Genomic DNA, 20764 nt, shown 5'->3' with positions numbered 1-20764 from the left:
AGCGATTATTGCAAAAGTTTATGAATTTCAAAGAAAAATAGCTTTTTTATTTATAGAGTTCCGAGATTGATTTTATGTGGATTTGGGCTGGTTTAATCTACGAGTCTTGCATTTGGATTCAACAATATAGATTTAGGTTTTATATAGCATTTGGACTAAATAAAGTCTATTTTCAAGCTCAATTTATCTTTAAACCTATAAATAATAATATAAAATTAGACCAAATTAATTTTATTCGATTCAATGGTGACCATAAAACAACTTAGCATCATCGAGATTTAGCCAATTTATGTTCTTCATTCCTATTTGGAACACATGTCAACTTCCTAGTTGATAATGATTTATATAATTCCATCCTTAATTAATTAGAGAGATGACGTAGTCATTTATCATTGTTTGGTTTGAAATTTCTCGTTCAACGATAATGAATTGATATACTTATAAAAGTTTGAAGTTTAACTTGATATAATTATTAGTCCATTTAAATTCATTCCATAAAAGGACTAGACGTTTTGAAATATAAAAAAACAAAAAATATACACCAACATAATTTTGAGAACTCGAAAGTATATATTTTCGAACAAATTAGAGATACATAACTAAGTGAGTTTTAAAGTTGAATGATTTTCATTTTGAAATATAAACAACTAAATATATATACTGTTCACGTGATTTAAATCATGAACACAAATGTATTTTTGCAACAAATTATAGATATCCAACTAAATGAGCCTTAAAGCAATGAATAATTTTCCTAAAAACAAAAAAAAAAAAAAAAAGGAAAAAGATTTTTATAATTGAAAATGATCATTTTAAAAGAGAGTAGAATAATTTTTCTCTTTTTTTTTTTTTTTGAAAATATATTATTAAAAAAACAATAAAATTAGTGACAAGAGATTGAGGGAAAGCATACAAAAGTTTTAGGTAGATTTAACTTATTTTCATATTTGTAATTATTAATTAGCACATATTAGGCAATTAGCGAGTTTCCATATTTGTAATTATTAATAAGCATTAATACAAATATTTTAAAATTTGACTTTGATTTTTTATTTATTCATGAAATTTGAAATAAAACAAAAAGATGATGTGGTTAGAGTTGAAACCTGAATGAGTCGAGTTCTCTCTAACTTTCCCTTTATGCTTCCAATCTCAGCTGCAAGATTGTCTGAGTTTCCAATTTCTGATGCTTTTTGTCCTTCATCTCGTTCGAACAAGCACTAAGATAGTCTCATATATATCATGATTCAACTCAATCCAACCAACATAATTATATGAAAGATTCAGGTCTAGAACAATTCTTCATAATTCAATTTTGGTCTTTTTTCCCCATCAATTTCAGTGTCTTCAATATCGTTCTTCACCGTTTATTTCGTCCTTTTGTTTTTTTCAACCTTTCAGTTAGTTGTCTTTCTTAATTTCTCACAACATTCTACTTTACCTAGATATTACTTGCACATATATACCACTTTTTTTATTGCTAACTTTATTATATTGCTTACACATATATACAATATCACATATACCTAGATATTACTTGCACATATATACCACTTTTTTTATTGCTAACTTTATTATATTGCTTACACATATATATCACTTCATATATACAATATCACATATATAATGATATACAGTAAGATGAATGTTGGGGTGTGGATTTGAATCTGAGACCTCTTGTCCACAGAAACATACAAGTGCCAGTTGAGCTAAGCTCATGTTAAACTATTAGTTATATAAACATTTATATTTTAAATATACTGCAAACTAAATGTAGTAAACTACATCATTCCTACATGATTTGAGTTTAAATTATATGTTTATATAGTAAATATTACTAAAACAGTAGTAAACGACACATTCTCAATGTGTCTATAATATACGGTGATAATATCATACATACATACTATCACTTTATATATATTTTAAATGATCAATATATACTTTAATATATTTGTAAGCTATGATAGTTTTGTTTTATGCTTTTGTATATATATATATACCCATCTTATTTACAATATTAATATATAGTGACATCTAGTTTTAATATTTTTTTGGCATTTCAGTTTATTTTGATGGTGTTTTTAACGAATCTAACAATTACGTTAGTTTTAGGTGTTCGAAATAATAATTGATGAACAATGTGCTATAAAATTTTTTTTGTAGAATATCCTTAGATCCAAGTTAGGTAGTTTTATTGATATAAACAATATTGATATATACAATATTGATATATACATTTGCTTAGATCTTATATAATATCATAAAGAAGGATTTGGCTATAAGGAAAGGATAACAATGTTTGGGTTTACCATATAATAACAATGAACATTGAACATTGAACAACATATTGCCCTTATTTTCCATTATGTTGTCCTTCTAGCAATTTCTTTGGGTTCATTGTTCTCAAGTTCATTTCAAACTAAAATCTATTTAGATAGGGGTCGCTTTTTTGAAAACATAGATATGTCTAAGCTAGATTCCAACTTTGCACGATATATTTTCAACCAAATCTTTGTTGAAACAGTCCGTTCAAGTCATTGCTATTAGAGACAATTTTCAATACTTTAAAATCAAACAAGGAAGTGTTGATTTTGGAGTGAGATTACAAATATTGGTTATTGCGTGCTCATATTATTTTCATGGGGATAGGACATTATAGGTTCTTAGTTGGTTCGATTTTGAATATACATGTTGGAATGAACTGCAATGCCAAAAAATATTAAAACTAGATCATAGACAGGTTACCTTTACGGTTATCAAGGACTTTAAAGAACAAAATAAGTTTAGTTGGTTATGAATTATCCACTTCCAAAGATATAGTTCATTTAGTTCGTGATGAACATTGTTTAATCATATCTTACCAAAAACCATGACGTGCACGTGAGACTGCGTTGGATGAGATTAGAGGTTCTCTTGAGGAATCCTACAGGATGAAACCAAATTTGCTTATATGTTGCAACTTAACAACCCAAGTATATTGGTAATATACGTCGTTGTATATGTAACTTATTTTCATTAAAAATATGTACCATTAATGTTTATATTTGTCATGTTCATATGTTTTATTGTTGAATACCAAGTTGATGCCGATAGTAGATTTTAATACTTCTTCGTGACATTATCTGGTTCTATTTCTGGTTGTCAATATTTTCGTTAGTCATAACTATTGATTGAACAAACATGAAGAATAAGTCGAGGTGCTCTTTTATCTGCTTTGTCCTGAAGCCAATGATCAAATATTACCACATACCACTAGCTTTTTGTGTGGTCGATTCTGAAAATAATTCCTCTTGGATGTGATTTTGCAATCAATTAAAGCGAATAATTGGTAGTAGGAATGACATTGTCATAATATCCAACCGACACAAAAGTATATGCAAAGAATCGAAATCTACCATCGTCTTACATTGCATGTGCCTGATTCATTTACGTAGGAACTTAAAGTTGAAGTATAGATCAATATTCGGTACCGTTTTTCATGCATGTGGCAAGACTTATAATGTTGTTGACTTTGAACACCAAATGCATTTATTCGAATCTAATGCACCTAGTATACGTGAGAAGTTACAATCGATCGGTTTTTCTAGGTGGTCTTGTGCCCTTCTCACCACTCAGTAAATATAATATATATACGATTTAACAAAAGTACTTACCTTCATTTTTATTGCTTTTTTTTCTATTTTTTTTCTACTTCTCTAAGTAAAATTGTGATAGACCATATCATCTAAGCACTCATTTTGTTCGTCATGTTAACCATGAATATATACGCAATAGTATATATATAGATATACATATGTGTATGATATAAAGAACTTTACATATACTTTAGAGGATAACAACACACCTTCGTATTTTCATTTTCATTATTGGTTTTTCATTTATGTCAGTTTGTCCATCATGATTAATATTTCTCATATTATCTTCTCCATAGTCCAATCCAATATTTATTTGACCGTTCCCTCCATCACGATCCTCATCCCTTTCTTTCATATTTTCTTATTCAAAATTCTTTTTATCAGTCAATTTTCTTTAATCCCTTCAACCTCTATAATCAGTTTGTCCAGCTTATTGTTTAATTCTTCACTATTTTGTGATCATGATTTTCTGAAATCTTAGGAAATACTCCGAATATAAGAGTTAATACCCCCAGCTTTTTTAAAGCATTCCCCTTTTTCGAAATGTCTTTTTTCACTCTCATGGAGCATACTTCCTTCCATGAAATCTTCCTCTGAAAACAAACACTTGAATTCAAACGGTTGCAAGAATTTAAAATGCATATGTAATCAGTATATTTTGGTATATTAGATATACACATAGTTAATTTAAATTGAGAACAATATACATAGTCTTAATACAATACCAGATCATTGTCAAATACCCATTCAACCAAGTTTTTCACTTTGTGTGGTCGTTGGAAGATTGATTAATTCTCTTAATGTTTTAATTAAATTTAAATTTAAATTTAAATTTGATGTATTTTGATCAATATTTTAAAAACGATGTGGAGTTAATAATAGTAGTATGAACTGGATACAATCAAAATAACAAAAGAAATGAAAACATAAAGATTAATTACATAAATTTTAAACAAAAAAAATCATCCCTAAACTTTATATTATTGGTAAAATTATCAAATTATCATGAACATTATTATCAAATAGATTGAGAAAAAAAAATATACAACTAAAATAAAAGAAGAAATATTCAGATTGAAAAAATATGAAGGTGTAAAACAAAAAAAATTAGAAATAATAAATTATTACAAAAATCATTAAATTAAAAATAATTAAGTATATAATTATTAATATATGATTAAGTAAATATGTGAAAAAAAAAAATCAAAACTATAATATATGATTATGTAAATATTTTTTTTTTTCACAAATAATAAATAAGGAAGGAAAGAGAGAAAAATGGTAAAGGAAGGTTTAAAATAATTATAAAGAAAAATTCCCTAAAAGTAAAAAAAAAAAGAAAAAAAAAAACTATCCGTTTTACCTTATTTATTTTAAACTCACCCATTTTTCTTCATTTAAATTCAAAACTATCCTACTTTTTCAAAAAACACCAAAAACCTTTACATTTCTTCACCTCTTCGCGCGAGTCTCCCACCATGCCCAATGTGTTTGAAAAGCCAAATGTCCACATGAAAAAAAAGATTGTTTTGAAAGGGAAGGGGAAGGGATTAATGTCTCCATTGACCCTGTTATGTGTTTGAAAGAGAACCCCAATCAATCTATCTATCTATCCATCTCAAGAGTATTCTGATTCATCAACACATAAAAGTGTAGAGAAGATGAAATTCTCATACGTGATATGGGTCCTCTCCTTTCCGTTCCTTCTCTCAATTCTAACACAAATTCTTTGGTTTCAAATATCTCATATCATTCTCAATCTCAATCTCAACAATAAAACAAATCCCATTCAAACTTTTATTTGAATGTTTGTGTATTTATTTATTCAACAATAAAACAATATCTCATATCATTCATGAGTACTTATTTGAAAGCTGATTGTTGTTGTTCACTAATTTCTCCGGACGGGTTAATTTTGATTCTTATAGATATTTGGTCATCATCTATTTTGATTTTCATTTACAATGAAACGACTTCAATTCGTTAAAGTTACGAGAACACAAAGTATAATTTTTTGAATTATAATAATTTCTTTTTCCTTTTTTTTGTTTAAGAAAATTGAATTCTTAAAATTTAAAACTAATTATTATTATTATTATTATTATTTTGAAGCCGTTTCATTTCTATTGTAATCATTTTCCTAACATTAATAGTTTGCCAAATTTCAAAAACTTCTCTCTCTATCCTCAGATTCGCTTCTCAAAAAATGATTCATAATCAATGAAAAGCTCCAATCCCTCGTTATGGCCTCCAAGAACGGATTTCGAATATCTCAACCCTCAGGTTCTTTGCTTTTCGATTGTCTGTTCATAGTTTCTATCTACTCCGATTCTTTTATCTCGGTGTTTTAACTTTCAAGCAAGTCCTGCCACTATTCGAGCATCGGAAATCTATAATTCCACTTTTTCTTTTTTACCTTCTCATCCGGAATGAAGTCACACTGTAATTTCTTTTCTATGTTTTGTCACTTTGATGAATAGTGGACTCTTTTTGTCTGTATCCCTTTTTTTTCTTTTATTTTTGTTCTTAGAAGTTACGATAAATACATGTGGATACTCGGATTCTTTGTCGTATTTTGGAATTTCATCTTCTCTTAGTTCTTGTCTTCAAATTGTTATTGAATTTTGATTGCTATACATTTTACTTGGATGGCAGAGATGCTGGAATCTTGAATTGGTTTCTTTCTTTTTTTCTTATCGATTTTGATGAGCTTTACTAGCTTCCTCAATCATGCGTCTGTGAACGTTTTTTCTGTGATGTTGACATTCTTCATGTCAGGGGAAAGATTGTTTGGAATCTTATTATGAATGCATGAAAACTCAATTTCGAACATATTTCTTGAATTTCATCTTCTCTTTTGTCTAAATTGTTATAGAATTTCCAATTTGTTACATCGTAACTGGATTAGATGCTTGAATCTTGAAATATCTTTTTATTGATTAAGATAAAATGTCAAGATGTCCAACAAGCTTCTCAATACTGCTTCCGTGAAATTTCTTGTGCGCATCAAGATTTGTACATCGTACTTGGGTAACATAGATGCTTCTCAAAATATTGCTTCCATGAAAGATATTTTTATTGATTAAATGCGGCTTACAAGCTCTTCAGTTGGAACACTTGGCTTCCTTATGTCAGGGTATGATTAAGTGCCAATAGAAGAGTGCTATGATCTAATTGTTTCTTTGTTATTGTTTTCTTTTTCATGAGAAGAGTTTCTTTGTGATAGTTGGTTTTAATGTTAGCTAATGAAAAAAAGCTCATCCTCTATACAGGAACAAGTAAAATCCATCTTTCTTCTGTATTGATCCTTAACTACTTTTTGCATTCTTTGCTATTTTCTCACTGAATCGTATCTGACAGCAAACTCAAATATCCGGAAGAAGGTTGATGTTCTTAATGGGCATGAAAATGGAGATTCTTATTCCAAGTGCAATTTGCGCATGAGTCTTGCCTGGGATAGCGCCTTTTTTACGAGCCCAGGTACAGCCTATAAAATTTACTTTTCAGACTACATTTCTATGTAAGCTACAATTCATTTTATTACATTTGTTGACACTGACAGGAGTACTGGAACCCGAGGAATTATTTACGGCCTTGAATTCAAGGAATTATGATGATGTGGTTAACATACTGGGGAACGAGGAACACCTTCTATTATCGTCTCAATCACTAGAACCAGACACTAATAACAAAGCTGAAAATTACAACTACCGTAAGAGCTTAGCTTGGGATAATGGATTTTTCACTAGCGAAGGTATGCTTAAAACTGTCCTGATAAAGTTATCTTGCCTAACCAATAATATGTGGGTTTCGTATTTTTAAAAATGGATGACTTAAACTGTACGATCAAATGTTTTTCTATACTTCAGGAGTTTTGAACCCTCTAGAGTTGGCCATTGTTAACAACGGTTTAAAGAAGCCTGAAAGCCATCTAGTTTCCGTTATTGAGGATGAAGTTTGGAGGTCTGTGGAGTCCAACAATGCCTGTGATAGTGAAGGTTCCTCGTTAAGTCGACTTGAGATGGATCTTTTTGAAGACATTAGAGCATCTATCCCCAAACCAATTTCTTCAAGGTTTGAACCGGGAAGACCAGGTAATGGGATCTGCAACTTAACATTTGACAGGATTTGCTAAAAGGTAGAAGCAAGCTAGAATATCATGAACCGTGTCCGTAGAACAAATAAGATTCAAGAAGAGTTTATGCAACTGTCACATTCATCTGTCCTGAAGTCGTCCAAGTAGTTCCACAAGTGTAGCATTTCTTAATCATTAGTAGAACTGTGAGGCAGTTAAAACTTTAAATTATATGTAACTGTCATTATATTCATCTGGTTTTTTTATTACAGCTTCAGCCGATCCGAGGGATTCTCGAACTATGGTAACCTCTTTCTTGCCTCCAAAATTATTATTCATAAATCCATCTTTGTTCCCAAAGTAATATTTTCCACGTATATTTCAGATGAAGGCCATGCCAACTTGCAGAAAGCAGAGTATTAATAAGCATGGATCAAAGAAGATTATTAAAGAGATACCAAAATCCCCAAGAATGGAGGTACAGTTCGGTTTCTGTCTTATTTGGTTTGGGTGATTGGATGATTGGTGTAGTTCTTCAGTTAAAGCCTCCATCTCTTTTCCACTCACAAGAGCAAGGAATGAAAATAAAAAGAGGAGGCTTTAAGTTAGCGTTTTCCTTGATTACTACAGTATGCATCTGTTTTCCTTACACAAATGAAATATTGTTAAGACATCGACTCTCAAAGATTAAAAAAAAAAAAACGTGAGTAATAGAGAATCCACATAGAGATTTATGTAGTTCACTAACAACGTTATAGCTACGCTCATGAGCAGAGAGGGAGAGAGCAATTATATATTAGAGGAAACATCATATTACAAATCAAAAGATGCCTCTAGAGCTAGAGAGTTCAAATCGTCCATTTTTCTGAACTCTAGAGCCAAAATTGTATATAATATAAAAAGGATAAATACAAATACAACTTAGAGTTTTAGGAAACCTCGTACTTGATCTTTTGGAACATCAGATTACATATTCAAGCCTGTATTGTGAATGCTTTAGAATTCGGCGTTTAAACTAGGTTCGTTTCTCTTTATGGTTATACTGACAAAGTGCTCTCTCTTTAGTTGAAACATATGGGTGAAAGTAGGGAACATTACTCATCTTCATCCCTCAAACCATTCAAGACCTCAAAGCAGATTTCAAAAAATTCAACCAAGATTGCTTCCTCGGATGAAAAGCATGTCAAACTTGGATGCAGGTCTGCAGTTTCGGTTTCAGGTATGCATCAACTCAATCCACGTTAAACACTTGTGTATAATAATTCCCGTTTCTCCACCTAAACAAAATTCATAATAATGTACCTATGGCTTTCTTACTTTACAGCAGAAAGTTTGGGGAAGTTGAAGAAACCATGTTTAAGGCAGTCGTTAAATTCCATCCATAACTCAACTCAGTCAATTAGATCACCTCTATCACACAGTACAACATCGAATGCCAGTCGCCGCCCTCCGTCTGAGATAACCATTCGAAAATCACCCCCAACTTTTAGAAGAAGAGTTAACTCCCGAGGTTCGAATATACTTGTCGTCGGTGCATCATCAACAACTCCATTGATGAAGACGAAGGCAAGCAAGACAGAAGTGGGAAGTTATTGCCAGGCCACCACACCACCATCCTCGTGGTATGGATCACCATCACCAGCAAGCTCAATTGATGAATGGCAATTGGAGTTGTCATCAACCTCTGCAACTCAAAGAATTAATAGAAGCAAGGGTAGTCCATATTCCAATCTTCGAAGTTCTCTAAAAGAGAACAAGAATCAAGAATCGATAGTAAATCGACGACAACAAAAAGGCCATAAAGAAGATGGCAATGCTGATACATCAAGTATATTGAGAGAAGTAAAACCGTCAGGCCTGAGAATGCCATCACCAAAACTCGATTATTTTTATGCGGTTAGTTCCATTCTACAAGTCTCCTATGTTTTTATGCTTTGGAATCCCGAATCTGCTTTTATGTAGTTTACTTTTTAGCTAACATACTTGTTGACATTGAGTTTTTTCCTATGAACAGGAAAATACGTTGGAGTTGGCTACTGATGCTGATGCCAAGCGGGATGTTGGTGCACATCATACTCGACATACTAAGCTTCATTCTCCTATGACTCGACCAAGTACCGCTATTCGGAATCGTAAAAATGGAGCAACACCTGTGTCTATCTCAACCACAAAAAGTAAAAGAAGTCCAAGAGTGAAGACATATAACAAGATAGTCCAGTGTAATCAATCTACGAAGATCGTCTCAAAGTACAACGAGTTAGATGACAACAAGGAAAATGAGTTTTGTTCAGTTGATCATCAAATTGAGGGCTTAGCAAACCAGGTAAACTCCATTGCTCTAAACTGTGATGGAGTTCTTCGTCCAAGTAATAGACAGAATTAGAATGTTTTAATAGTCATTTTGATTGACAAAGCTAAAATCAAAACGACTAGAAAACTTTCTTTTTATTATTTTTGCAATAATAATCTAAATTCAATTTTTGATGGGAGAAAATAAATTCTAAGATTAAGCGGCTAATTTATTTTAAATTATCAATGGCATGTTCTGAAGTACTTTTTTACAATAGAAGTGATTTTAAAGCTTTTAAATCACTCACTCCCAATCCATGTAACGTTGATATTGTTCACATTGAGCCCCCAGTAATATATCCTTTGAAAGTGGTTTCTTGATCACAACCATCTAAAGCTAAAGTTTTATTAGAGAGCAAGGGTCGTTGAATATGGTTTGAATACGATTGATTTCATTCCCAAATTAACAATAATATCAGTGGTGTCATTGAAAATTAAAGATTAAGAGTGTATATCAAAATTTGAATTTAAAGAAACAGAGTGTCATTGGTCTTAGGGTTCTAGGATCTTGGCTTTTCTTTCTTCTCTTTGAAGAGAGCAAGAAGTGAAACTCCAGAAACCTTAACAACCTTGAATCTAACACCGGGAATATCTCCCACAGCATGACCCTTACGTCCAAACCCCGCAATCAATACCTCGTCCTGTTAACACAAAACAATAACAAATTTAAAACCTATCATTTCAGTACAAATTTACCTATCTCATTCGCCATAATATTTACAACTCTTAGGATACTAAAATAGGTAAATTCACATTAATGGAACTCGTTCCCTCTAAGTTAGGATAGGACCCTTTCTTTCACCACTTTTTGACCACCAACACATGAGTTAGTGAGAATCAGAAAATAGTTTTCTAGTTTTTAAGATTGGGCATAGATTTCATTTCTAGGAAAAAAACTAATGTAGGCGGCCAGCAGGAGAAATAACATAAACATTACTAATAATTTACTGCATAAGCAAATTAGGTGAACTTACATTTTCCTCAATGTAATTGAGACAGCCATCATTAGGCACAAAAGCAGCAATCTTCTTCCCATTTTTAATCAATTGAACACGAGCACATTTTCTAATAGCAGAGTTGGGCTGCTTGGCTTCAATTCCACTGTATTAGCAAATTCAACTTTGTTAAAAGACAAATAAACGTGAGTAATTCATCTATAATAGCATAAGAATCAATCGGTAGCTTTACATCTTCTCAAGCACAATCCCTTTTGCATGAGACGACCCTGCAAAGGGCTTTTTCCACTCGTTACCAAGATGAGATTTCTTATATGCCTTGTCTGCCCACCTCTGCCTTCTACGGTGAGATTTCAACTTTCGACCAGCTCCCATTCCACGAGTCTTCCTGCACGACATGCAAACAAAGAAAATACAATCATCACTAATATTAGTTACATGATCAGAACAAATTGGCTGTGCACATATGAAACAAAACTCAGTCATTACCATAGCAGGGAGTTGAACATACACACAATAGAGAAGACAGTTGGAGAAAATCAGTTTTGCTAAGTATGTATATTCCAATTATTTGGATGGGGCTGAAGACTCTAGGCATTTGTGAAGAATAATGTACATCTACTCTACATATTAAGACTGGGAGCATGCATATGAAATTCAATGAGGGTGAGAAACCAATCTCTGTTCATGTCTCCTCCTACGAAACTACATATCAAAATTATTAAACAGTAATATCCCCTATCCAAGCTTAGTATATGATTTGGGAAGGTATTTCCACTCATAGTATCCAAGTATACTCCTTAACAAAATAGATGATCAGAGAAAGAGAGACTAAAGACCCAGCATAAGCGAAGCACGGAATCTACATACTGATATTGAGTATGAGAAATCTAAGCTCAACAGCTCTCCCAAAAAAAAAAAAAAAGGTATAGAAGTTGTAATCGAACATATCAAAAAGATGGTATACGAGTTTTGAATCTACAAAGTTGTTTCCACCGATGCTATACGAATAAATTCTTCGAACCATATGCACTCACATAATCTGAATCGGAAAAAAAACAGATTATCCGCAACTCCGAGCCTATCAGTTTATCAATAAAACAACTAGAACGATCGAACCATGTTTTAAACCAAGACATTTCAAATAAATGCTTCGATAATCCATTTTGTTCTGGAGTAAAAAAATAAAAAGAAAAAGGAAAGTACTCCTCGATGCATCGTTTCTCCAGGTTTGCAATGTTCAGTTTAACATCCTAACAAATAGCCAGATTAAAATCGAAGATCCAAGCGACATAAGGGTTGTTCATAAAAGTTGAACAAAAGAATATGAACAACTTGTCGGAGAGAACATAATTGGATGAAGATGAAGAAGATAGAAAGGACATGGAAGAAAGATGATGCAGAGAAGAGAGAAATGCGTACCCCATGATTGCAGATAAGGAAGATGCAGTAAACTTCTTCAAGAAACGCCCAAATTCGAAAGCAGTATGTGAAGACTGACTGGCGGTAACTCAAACCCTAATTGCTTTGCAATTGCGGGATTTTATATACAATATTATAAAATATAAATCTTTTCTATGTATTATTTTTCTCATGACTCTTTAATTTTTGTTTTCAATAAATATTAAGCATAAAACCAAGTCCAAAAATGAACTATTAGTCCATAAGATTTGGAATCGATCAAAAGATTTTAATAGTGACATTTTAGTTTCTTAGGTTAGTAAAATGATTCTAAAGGGTCACTAAAACAAACACAAAAATGATTGAATTGTTAAGTGCTTATGTGGAATGGTGATAATGTTATTTTGTTTTATAAATCGACAAAGTAAATTGAAATATTCAATTAAATGTTAAAGTATTCAATTGAAGCCATAATAATGTTGGATAATTATCAAGATTTTTCTTCAATTTTGGATCATTGAATCTCACACTTTGTTCAAGATTAATTTGTGGTTGTTGGATCTTTCACGTCTCTCTAGAATATTTGGAGTCATTGGATCATACACATATATCAAGGACAAATTAAAGTCATTTGATTTGCTTGATGTCCAAGTATCGTTTGACTATAAATATTTAGATTATTGACCAAAGTTATCATTCAGTGAAGTTCGCCTAAATGCAGACTTACTTAGAGAACCCCGTTGACCTAAAACTACTAGGATCCATAATGAAATGGATTGAAAAGAGTCCAATCAAATTAGTTAGAGTCCAATCAATTAGTTAGATATACAATCTGTAAGGCAGAAGGACATAACATGAGGTACTTGTCCTTTACGTGTTTTTTCTTCAAGACACATATATGTTGTATTTTAGGGTTTTTGTAATTTTTAATGAACTACTTTTATGTAATTGTTTGATTTTATAACTTGATGTATATTTTAGGGTTTAATCTATGTTATTAATTAAATATGTTTTAGGAAATTTGCACAATGGAACCTGACCTTGTTGATCGTACCCAACTATATCAACAACTGTCCCATCGCTCATATTGGTTTTGAGATACTTCCTCTACATTGGTTTTGAGTTGGTTGAGGAGAGAGGAAGCATCGCAACACACGATCCCTTTTGATGAGTGTTGTACTTAGAGGCTGTTGGATGTCTTGGAGTTTCACATATAGGATTCATGCAGTTGGATTGATACTTAATTATTACTTTGGTGGAGCGTTGGAGACTAGAGACTCACACATTTCATATGTCTTGTGAAGAGTGCACAATTACATTGCGATCCAATTGAGGTTACTTGTGGACAAAGAGCCTATTGTAGAATCGTTAACCTGACAGCAAGTATGTGAAGATTTCTTAGCAGTTTTACCACCTGACATGAAAAGTCAAAGATTGAGTCTTCAATGGTTGGCTGAACAATTCATAGAATTGCCACTAAATGTTGATGTTGTGAACATCCAGAGATAAGCTCGTGCATGCATAATGCAACTCATATATTGAAGTCTTTTTATTTGCCAACAAGTTAAATACCCTCGTACATTGCACATTTCTTCCGCTTTTAAGTGATTTTGACTAGGTTGGTACGTACTCTTAGGGCGCGGGCCATTAATGATACTGCAAGTATGGGCATATGACATATTTCCCATTTCCCAATGTAGCTTCATAAGTTGCATTATAGACTCCAATTGCTTGACCAATGAGTTTCAAGTATTATTATTATTATTATTATTATTATTATTATTATTATTATATATTAATAGAACTTTCACTCTTTATAACTTATTATTAATTTTTTCACACATTAGATAACGTGGTGCTCTACCTACATTGAAATAATAGACAAATATATTGCTAACCTATCAACAGATATTTGATTAACTGATACACATTCGGGTAGTAAAGTATTATACAAATGTTATCTACTTATTTTTTGTTGTCTACTTATGTTTATTTTTCTAACATGTTAATTGGACACCATACAAATTCAATATTATGGCATTGCTTCTTGATCGATGTCATATTGTTGAAGTGGCATGGACTTACATGGGCCCTATAAAAGCATATCATTGAGTTGCATGTACCAAATCGTGTGTTGTGATAGTTCAGTAAGCTTCAAACCCAACCATCATTGTGCTATACAAATCTTACACTGCACCAAATTGATTTAAGAGAAAAACGATCAAGATTGGTGTAGGATCAATACAAAGTATATCGCAATGTGGCATTTGCGAAATGAACTTTGTGTACAAGGAGGAGCAACACACGAGCCCACTGTATCAAATGACTGTTTCCCTTAGTACACATCAATTACAAAATAATTTATCACATCTGATAACGCTTATTATTATTGTACGGTAAGAATTTTAATATGAATTGTTTTATAAAACTATACATTATTTATATTCGTTTAGAATAATTTTGTTCAAGATTTAAGCTTAATGTGTGATCAAACCTTGAAAAATATATAGCATATTATTCATTTAGTAAACCATATGACTCAATGTTGTTGACACAGATCGAAGACACATTCGACGTAAACAACAACAGATAATGCTTAGTTTGTAAATCAAATTTTTTATTCATATAAATTTCAATTTTAAATGTAGAATTATACGAAAATACATAGCGACATGATACTCGTTCCCTTTCAAAGTTATTTAAGAAAGTTGGACAATAGCACTACAAAGCCAAATATCATCTTCTCACAAGAATTTGACGAATAAGTATATACAAAGGAAAACCATGAAGTGACAAATAAGTAGATAATATTTTAAAGTTCATGGCTTTAAATTACTGTTGCCAGCATTTTTTGAACCATATATTAAAAGATTAACAATTAGATACTTTTAAGTGGGAAAAAAAGTTCAGTTAGTCTTTCATACTCTCTAATATAATGGGATGATTATCCAACTTCTTACCTTTTCAAACCATTTCTTTAGTGATTTGTTGTCGGTTTTCTGTCAAGGAATGAAATAAACTTTATTCAATTTAGATTCTAAGTTATATATACAAAATAATTTTGCATGAATTAAAACCCTAAGGTACCTGATTCTTTATCTTCCTCAGGATCAGTAGTGAAACTCTCTTCAATCTTCATTGTAGAAAACCACCTCCCTTCATCTCCAACCAATTTCTCAATTTCCCAATAAAAAATCTGCATATAAAAAGAGTGAAAATAAAACAAATTAATGAAAAACTACCTCAATTGAAATGCTTTTATTTATTCTATGTAATCAAGTATTTCAGATCTATTGTAATTTCTGAAATCTTGTTTTGCATGGGATATCATAAGGGTGCTAAGGTTGTTTCAATTTCCAATATAAAAAGTTCATTAATAAATTTGGCGATAACTTACATGATCCGAACTTGTGAGAGTATTGAGCTCCATATGAATCAACAAGAGTAGGCTTTATCAAGCTCCAGCGTGTTTGCAAAAGAGAGAATGGGCTGGTTTTCTTGGTCACTTTTATTTTACTTGGCTTCATGAGGAAGACAGTGAGGATGCTTAAAACTTTTCTAGTCACAGCAAGATAGCCTCATCCATGTAGATTTTCCTCAAGATCCTTGGAACAATTTTGAGCCGATTTCAGAAATCCGCTCTCTTGATAACACTCACATAATATCACGTGGACAGCTGAATTCGGGATAACACCAAATTTTAACATGTCTGCATGTAGCATCATCAGGATGTATTTAACTTGGAAGAGCCCTCGTAACATGACTACATAAATCACTTCATCTGGTTGCAAACCGTAACGTCTCATATCTGAAAACAACTTCACTGCCTTAGAAAATTGCCCATCCTGACACAATCCATGGATTAAAGCGGTATAAGCAACATGATTTGTGAGTGAAGGCTTGCTTCCTCCTGCATCAACATTGCACCTGGGTGTCTGAAATTCAATCTTTTCCGTGAAAAGTTCGAGTGCATCTGAAATTTTGCCATCTTTACAAAGTCCATCTAATAAGCAACTGATAGTGTAACAATTTGGGGTAATGCCATTATCCAACATATCACTATAGAGTTTAAGAGCCTCTTTCATGCTACCATATTTGCAATGCCCATCTATCATTGCTGTATAAGTAACCACATCAGGAGAAAGGCTTTTGATAACCATTTCTGAATATATGCCCATAGCAGCTTGCAAGTTCCTTATCTTGCAATACCCATCAATCAGCGTTGAGAAAGTGATCACATTGGGTTCGACACCATTTTCAGTCATTTGGGAGCAGATTTCCAGTGCCTTGTCCATTTTGCCTTCTTTGCAGCACCCATCAATTAATGAGTTATATGTAACAGAGTTTGCTAGAATTCCCTCTTTCGTCATTTTCTCAAATATGTTACCTGCTTCTTCAGTTCGACTCACCGAACAGAGACCTCTAATAAGTATACTGTATGTAAACACATCGGGCGAAACTTCAAATCTTTCCAGCTCCAAAAACAAAGCCATTGCTTCAGAAACATCTCCTACCTTACAGTAAGCATCGATCAAAGAATTATAGACAGCTATGTTAGGAGTAACACTAAATTTAATCATATTCACAAAAAGATTTCGAGCAGCCTTCATCTCTCCAAATTTGCAGAGTCCATCAATTAAAATGCCAAATGTTACAACATCTGGCACCAAACCTTCACCCAGCATATCTTGATACAATCTAAGAGCTTGTTTTGCATTGGCCAACTTGCAGTACCCATCCATCAAAGTGTTATAAGTATACACATTCGGATACACCCCGACTTCCCTCATTGCTCTATGCATACTCTCTGCTTCCTCTATTTTGTTGTCTGAGCAAAGCCCACGAATAAGAATGGTGTACACGATAACTGTTGGCACAATTCCTTTCACTCTCATTTCATCAAACATTTCTTGTGCCCTTAAAAGATCTCCCTGACGGCAGCAACCATCAATTAGGGTGCCAAAAGTGATAACGCTAGGAGACAACCCATTGGAAATCATTTCTTCATAAATCCTCCATAACAATTCAAACCTCCCAGTCTTAACCAAAACATATAAAAGTACATTACAAGCCTGTATCGTGAGTGCCGCCCCAACTTTGTGGTACATCGACAAAGCTTCTTCTACAAGCTCCATCTTACATAAGACAATGATTAACTCGCCATAAACATTGGGAGTAAATTTTGAGGATTTTAAGCGACTCAACTCACTGAATGCTAACTGACATGCATGGTAAGGCTTGTGAGATTTTACGAGGTTTTGTACGAGATCATTTAGCAAATATCTGGCATGGGAAAGTAGCTTGGATCCAACTAAGACATGAATGATTGCTGAGTAAAGCTGAATATTCTTCTCTGGTGCCGCATTGAAGAATTCAAGTGCTTTCCAAGGGCTTCTACAGTTAAGTACGGTGGTAATTAGACTGTCAGGTGTCAAAGATGACAGAGAAACAACTTGAAGCATGGTTCCATTAAGTCCAATGCGAACAAGAACACTTTTCAATGGGAACTGGGTCATCAACATCCTCACATTTCTTTTGCAAACTGTCCATTGCATATCACAAATTGGTGTTTATCTACAGCCACCCATCATCAAGATAAGTGTCACATTTGTTGCCAATTACGTGTAAAAGCAAACTAAAATCAAATACAATAAAATGTGGAGGCATTAGTATAAACTTGAAGTAAAAAATATACATAGTTTCAAGGACAACAAGGAAATAAATTGAATGGCAATCACCAACAAAATAAGATAAGACAATAGATAGTTTATAGAGAGTTGAATTCCGAAGTTCATTGCCAAATATACAAGGAAAGACTGCAATAAAATTGTCTCATCTCAGTTACAGGCTCAATTATCTTTATTTCAAGTAGCTTAATTGTAGTGTTCCTAAAATTCAACATTTAACTAGGGAACATTACCAACACTTAACCTTTAACTAACTCTACTACTTACAATAGTTTGGAAAAAATTAGCCGATATAACAACGTAAACGTAAACACTATCAATTTAAAGCACATGTTAAACAATTTGAAATTTAATACAACTTTAGAAAATAATATACAAAACACCATAATCAAATTCAACAAACTTGCTAAAATTGACCAATTTAAATTAAAATAGAACTCAATAGAAGAAAAAAATAAAAACCTATTAAAAAAATCCCATCTCCACGTAACTAGTAGTCAACTTTTCTCAAACTTCCTATTTAACATCACCAAGGTCACAACGTTAGCACCTACAAAATCCTGGGGGTCAGTACACACTTGTACTGGTAAGTAGCCCACACTTGAAGAGTAACCAAACAACATACATACAACCATTGCAAAAACATACTACAACAATAACTGTCAATTACATCAAGCTAAACCAATGAGTTAGATCATCATATATAAGGAAAACACAGTTTTAAATCAAACTTCACAAATTTGATAAATTTTTACAATTCTTTCTCAACAAATCCCTCAAGACATGTTGCCAATTTGATCGTGTCAAGGGCCACTGACATTTCCTGCAGGCCCCAATGAAATATATCGAGGGTCATCAACGCCCTCCATTGACCCCATTGACTTCATCCAGGGTCATTAACGATCTCTGTCATTCCTAACTGATATATCCAGGGCCACTGACCTCTCTATCAGCTCCAACTGATATTACCCAAGCCCACGACCTCTCCGTGGGCCCTGACTGACTCCACCAAGGCCCATCAACGTTCTCAAGAATTCTATTACTTTCCATTCTAAACTCATAGCACCAATCCTAATTAAGCCAAGACCAACAATGCTACTCTATTAACATGTTTTATGCCCAAAACCACATAAACAGTAACATGCACTCAACATTAAATTATGTGTATGTTCCAGCATTCTCAAAACATGCTTGTATAAACTGGCAAAAACTAGCATTCCAACAGGTTATACATTTAAAATTTATACAAACATTAAGGCATGCCCAACCATATCAGAACGCATCACAGTTTCATAAGAACACAGGTCATAATCATACATAATAGAAATACATGATGCATCATACTAGCGTACAAGCAAACAAACCCAAGAAGTAGAATTCTAGTTACCTAAGCGTTCTAAAACACTTCTGAAATAACCAAAAGACTCCTAACATAATAAAACCAAGGTTAGATCTAGGCCAAAACAAAGAAGACGACTATTCAAATTCTTTAACAATAGTAACTTGAGATGGGCTTAGTTTTGTATATGGGTAGGCAAATATTCTTTTATTATTATTATTTTAGGCTAATTGCAACTTGAACATTCTGCTGTCAACTGCACTAATTTTTCTCTCGAGTAAAAAGTATTTAATTGCCATGCTCCAATGTCATTAAACTAGTTCTTCTTTTTAAGTTACTTTCCCCTCTCTATGTATTGAATTCTCTGTAATCTCCTACTTTGATAATCCAATTTTTTCAGTTTGTGTAATTTTGTTTTCTTAGAGATTGTGTGGTAGTTTGTTGCAAAGGATAACTTTTATTTGAAAAGGAATCAAAGAAAGGAAAAAAAAGCATACAGTAAGATTAATTTAAAACAATCCCATCTCAATCTCAATGAAATTGTAAAACAAATACGGTAGAATGTTATGTATTGATTATTATTCTATAAAAAGTTGGAAGGCACCATTTGAGGGGGGGTGGGGGGCTCTTCTTTGTATGCTCCCAATTCTCAAAAAGTTGGGTCAAAATCCATCTTCTTCTAAGGTGCTCACGACATCTTATTTTTCCAACAAATCAAAAACACATTTCAAACTAGAAGAAGGGATGCAGAGTGCATTCTAGTTTGTATTACAACAAGAAAAACCAAATTAATTCTTACTATAATACATAAAATCTATGTTTAGTTAGGACTTCACTCAGTTCAAATCAAATCATATAGTCAAACAATCACATTATTATATTCTTTCATCCCCTAAATTGGATTTTGAAATGAAATTACCTGGTCTCCGTCAAGGTGGGTTTCACCCAATCCAATTCGAAACTCCACCGCCTTGACGCCGGCCGAGTCCGGGAGGTCGAAGAAATTCGATGCGGCGGATTTGGAAGGTGGGTGGAGAAATTGCAGAGACAGAGAGAGCTCTTCTAGTGGGTGGAGAAATTACTGGAGTGAGAGAATAAGGAGAGAGTCGGAGACGGCGGCAGGGAGAGAGTCGGAAACGAAATCAGCGGAGATTGAGAGGAAGCCGAGAGAGATGGAGACGGTGATTGAGAGGAACCAAGAGAAATGGAGACGCCGATTTAGAGGAAGCCGAGCGATCAGATGGCTAGACGGCGAACCGAGACGCGATTGTCGAGGGAGGGAGAAAATTTGGAGACCTAAATTTTTAATATTAAAATAT

At 33.0% G+C, this 20764-nt stretch overlaps 3 protein-coding genes across 12 annotated transcripts; 1 reads left to right on the top strand and 2 right to left on the bottom strand.

Annotated features, from left to right (window-relative positions):
- Window positions 1-5767: 5767 nt before the first annotated feature.
- On the top strand, window positions 5768-10207 carry LOC101214079. Of its 8 annotated transcripts, none has more exons than XM_031885069.1 (10): window positions 5782-5921; window positions 6583-6774; window positions 6999-7118; window positions 7201-7392; window positions 7508-7732; window positions 7986-8017; window positions 8099-8191; window positions 8779-8932; window positions 9038-9609; window positions 9728-10207. In XM_031885069.1, exons 3-10 carry the CDS (start codon window positions 7079-7081, stop codon window positions 10094-10096), a joined length of 1677 nt encoding a protein of 558 aa, XP_031740929.1. In that variant the 5' UTR covers window positions 5782-5921; window positions 6583-6774; window positions 6999-7078; the 3' UTR covers window positions 10097-10207. The 8 variants fall into 8 exon arrangements, with proteins under 8 accessions (XP_011655329.1, XP_031740929.1, XP_011655331.1 ...); XM_031885068.1 differs by lacking the exon at window positions 5782-5921 and adding an exon at window positions 6196-6314; XM_011657027.2 differs by lacking the exon at window positions 6583-6774 and having other exon boundaries at window positions 5768-5921.
- A 227-nt stretch (window positions 10208-10434) lies between these two features.
- Window positions 10435-12594, bottom strand: LOC101213834 (40S ribosomal protein S23). Its single transcript, XM_004143761.3, has 4 exons — window positions 12441-12594; window positions 11251-11406; window positions 11037-11163; window positions 10435-10703 (listed from the first exon to the last, which is right to left on the bottom strand). Exons 1-4 carry the CDS (start codon window positions 12443-12445, stop codon window positions 10563-10565), a joined length of 429 nt encoding a protein of 142 aa, XP_004143809.1. The 5' UTR covers window positions 12446-12594; the 3' UTR covers window positions 10435-10562.
- A 1736-nt stretch (window positions 12595-14330) lies between these two features.
- Window positions 14331-20764, bottom strand: LOC101220996 (pentatricopeptide repeat-containing protein At5g61400). Of its 3 annotated transcripts, XM_011657024.2 has the most exons (5): window positions 20365-20764; window positions 15817-18054; window positions 15507-15615; window positions 15380-15418; window positions 14331-14610 (listed from the first exon to the last, which is right to left on the bottom strand). In XM_011657024.2, the coding sequence occupies exon 2, from the start codon at window positions 17972-17974 to the stop codon at window positions 15998-16000; it is 1977 nt and encodes a 658-aa protein (XP_011655326.1). In that variant the 5' UTR covers window positions 17975-18054; window positions 20365-20764; the 3' UTR covers window positions 14331-14610; window positions 15380-15418; window positions 15507-15615; window positions 15817-15997. The 3 variants fall into 3 exon arrangements, with proteins under 3 accessions (XP_011655326.1, XP_011655327.1, XP_011655328.1); XM_011657025.2 differs by lacking the exon at window positions 14331-14610 and having other exon boundaries at window positions 15016-15418; XM_011657026.2 differs by lacking the exon at window positions 14331-14610 and having other exon boundaries at window positions 15016-15418; window positions 15817-17993; window positions 20365-20763.

This window comes from Cucumis sativus, chromosome 5, assembly GCF_000004075.3.
Source record: "Cucumis sativus cultivar 9930 chromosome 5, Cucumber_9930_V3, whole genome shotgun sequence".
Classification (NCBI taxonomy): Eukaryota; Viridiplantae; Streptophyta; class Magnoliopsida; order Cucurbitales; family Cucurbitaceae; genus Cucumis; species Cucumis sativus.
The sequence above is the reverse complement of the archived record's forward strand: the minus strand, read 5'-3'. Positions and strand labels throughout refer to the sequence as shown.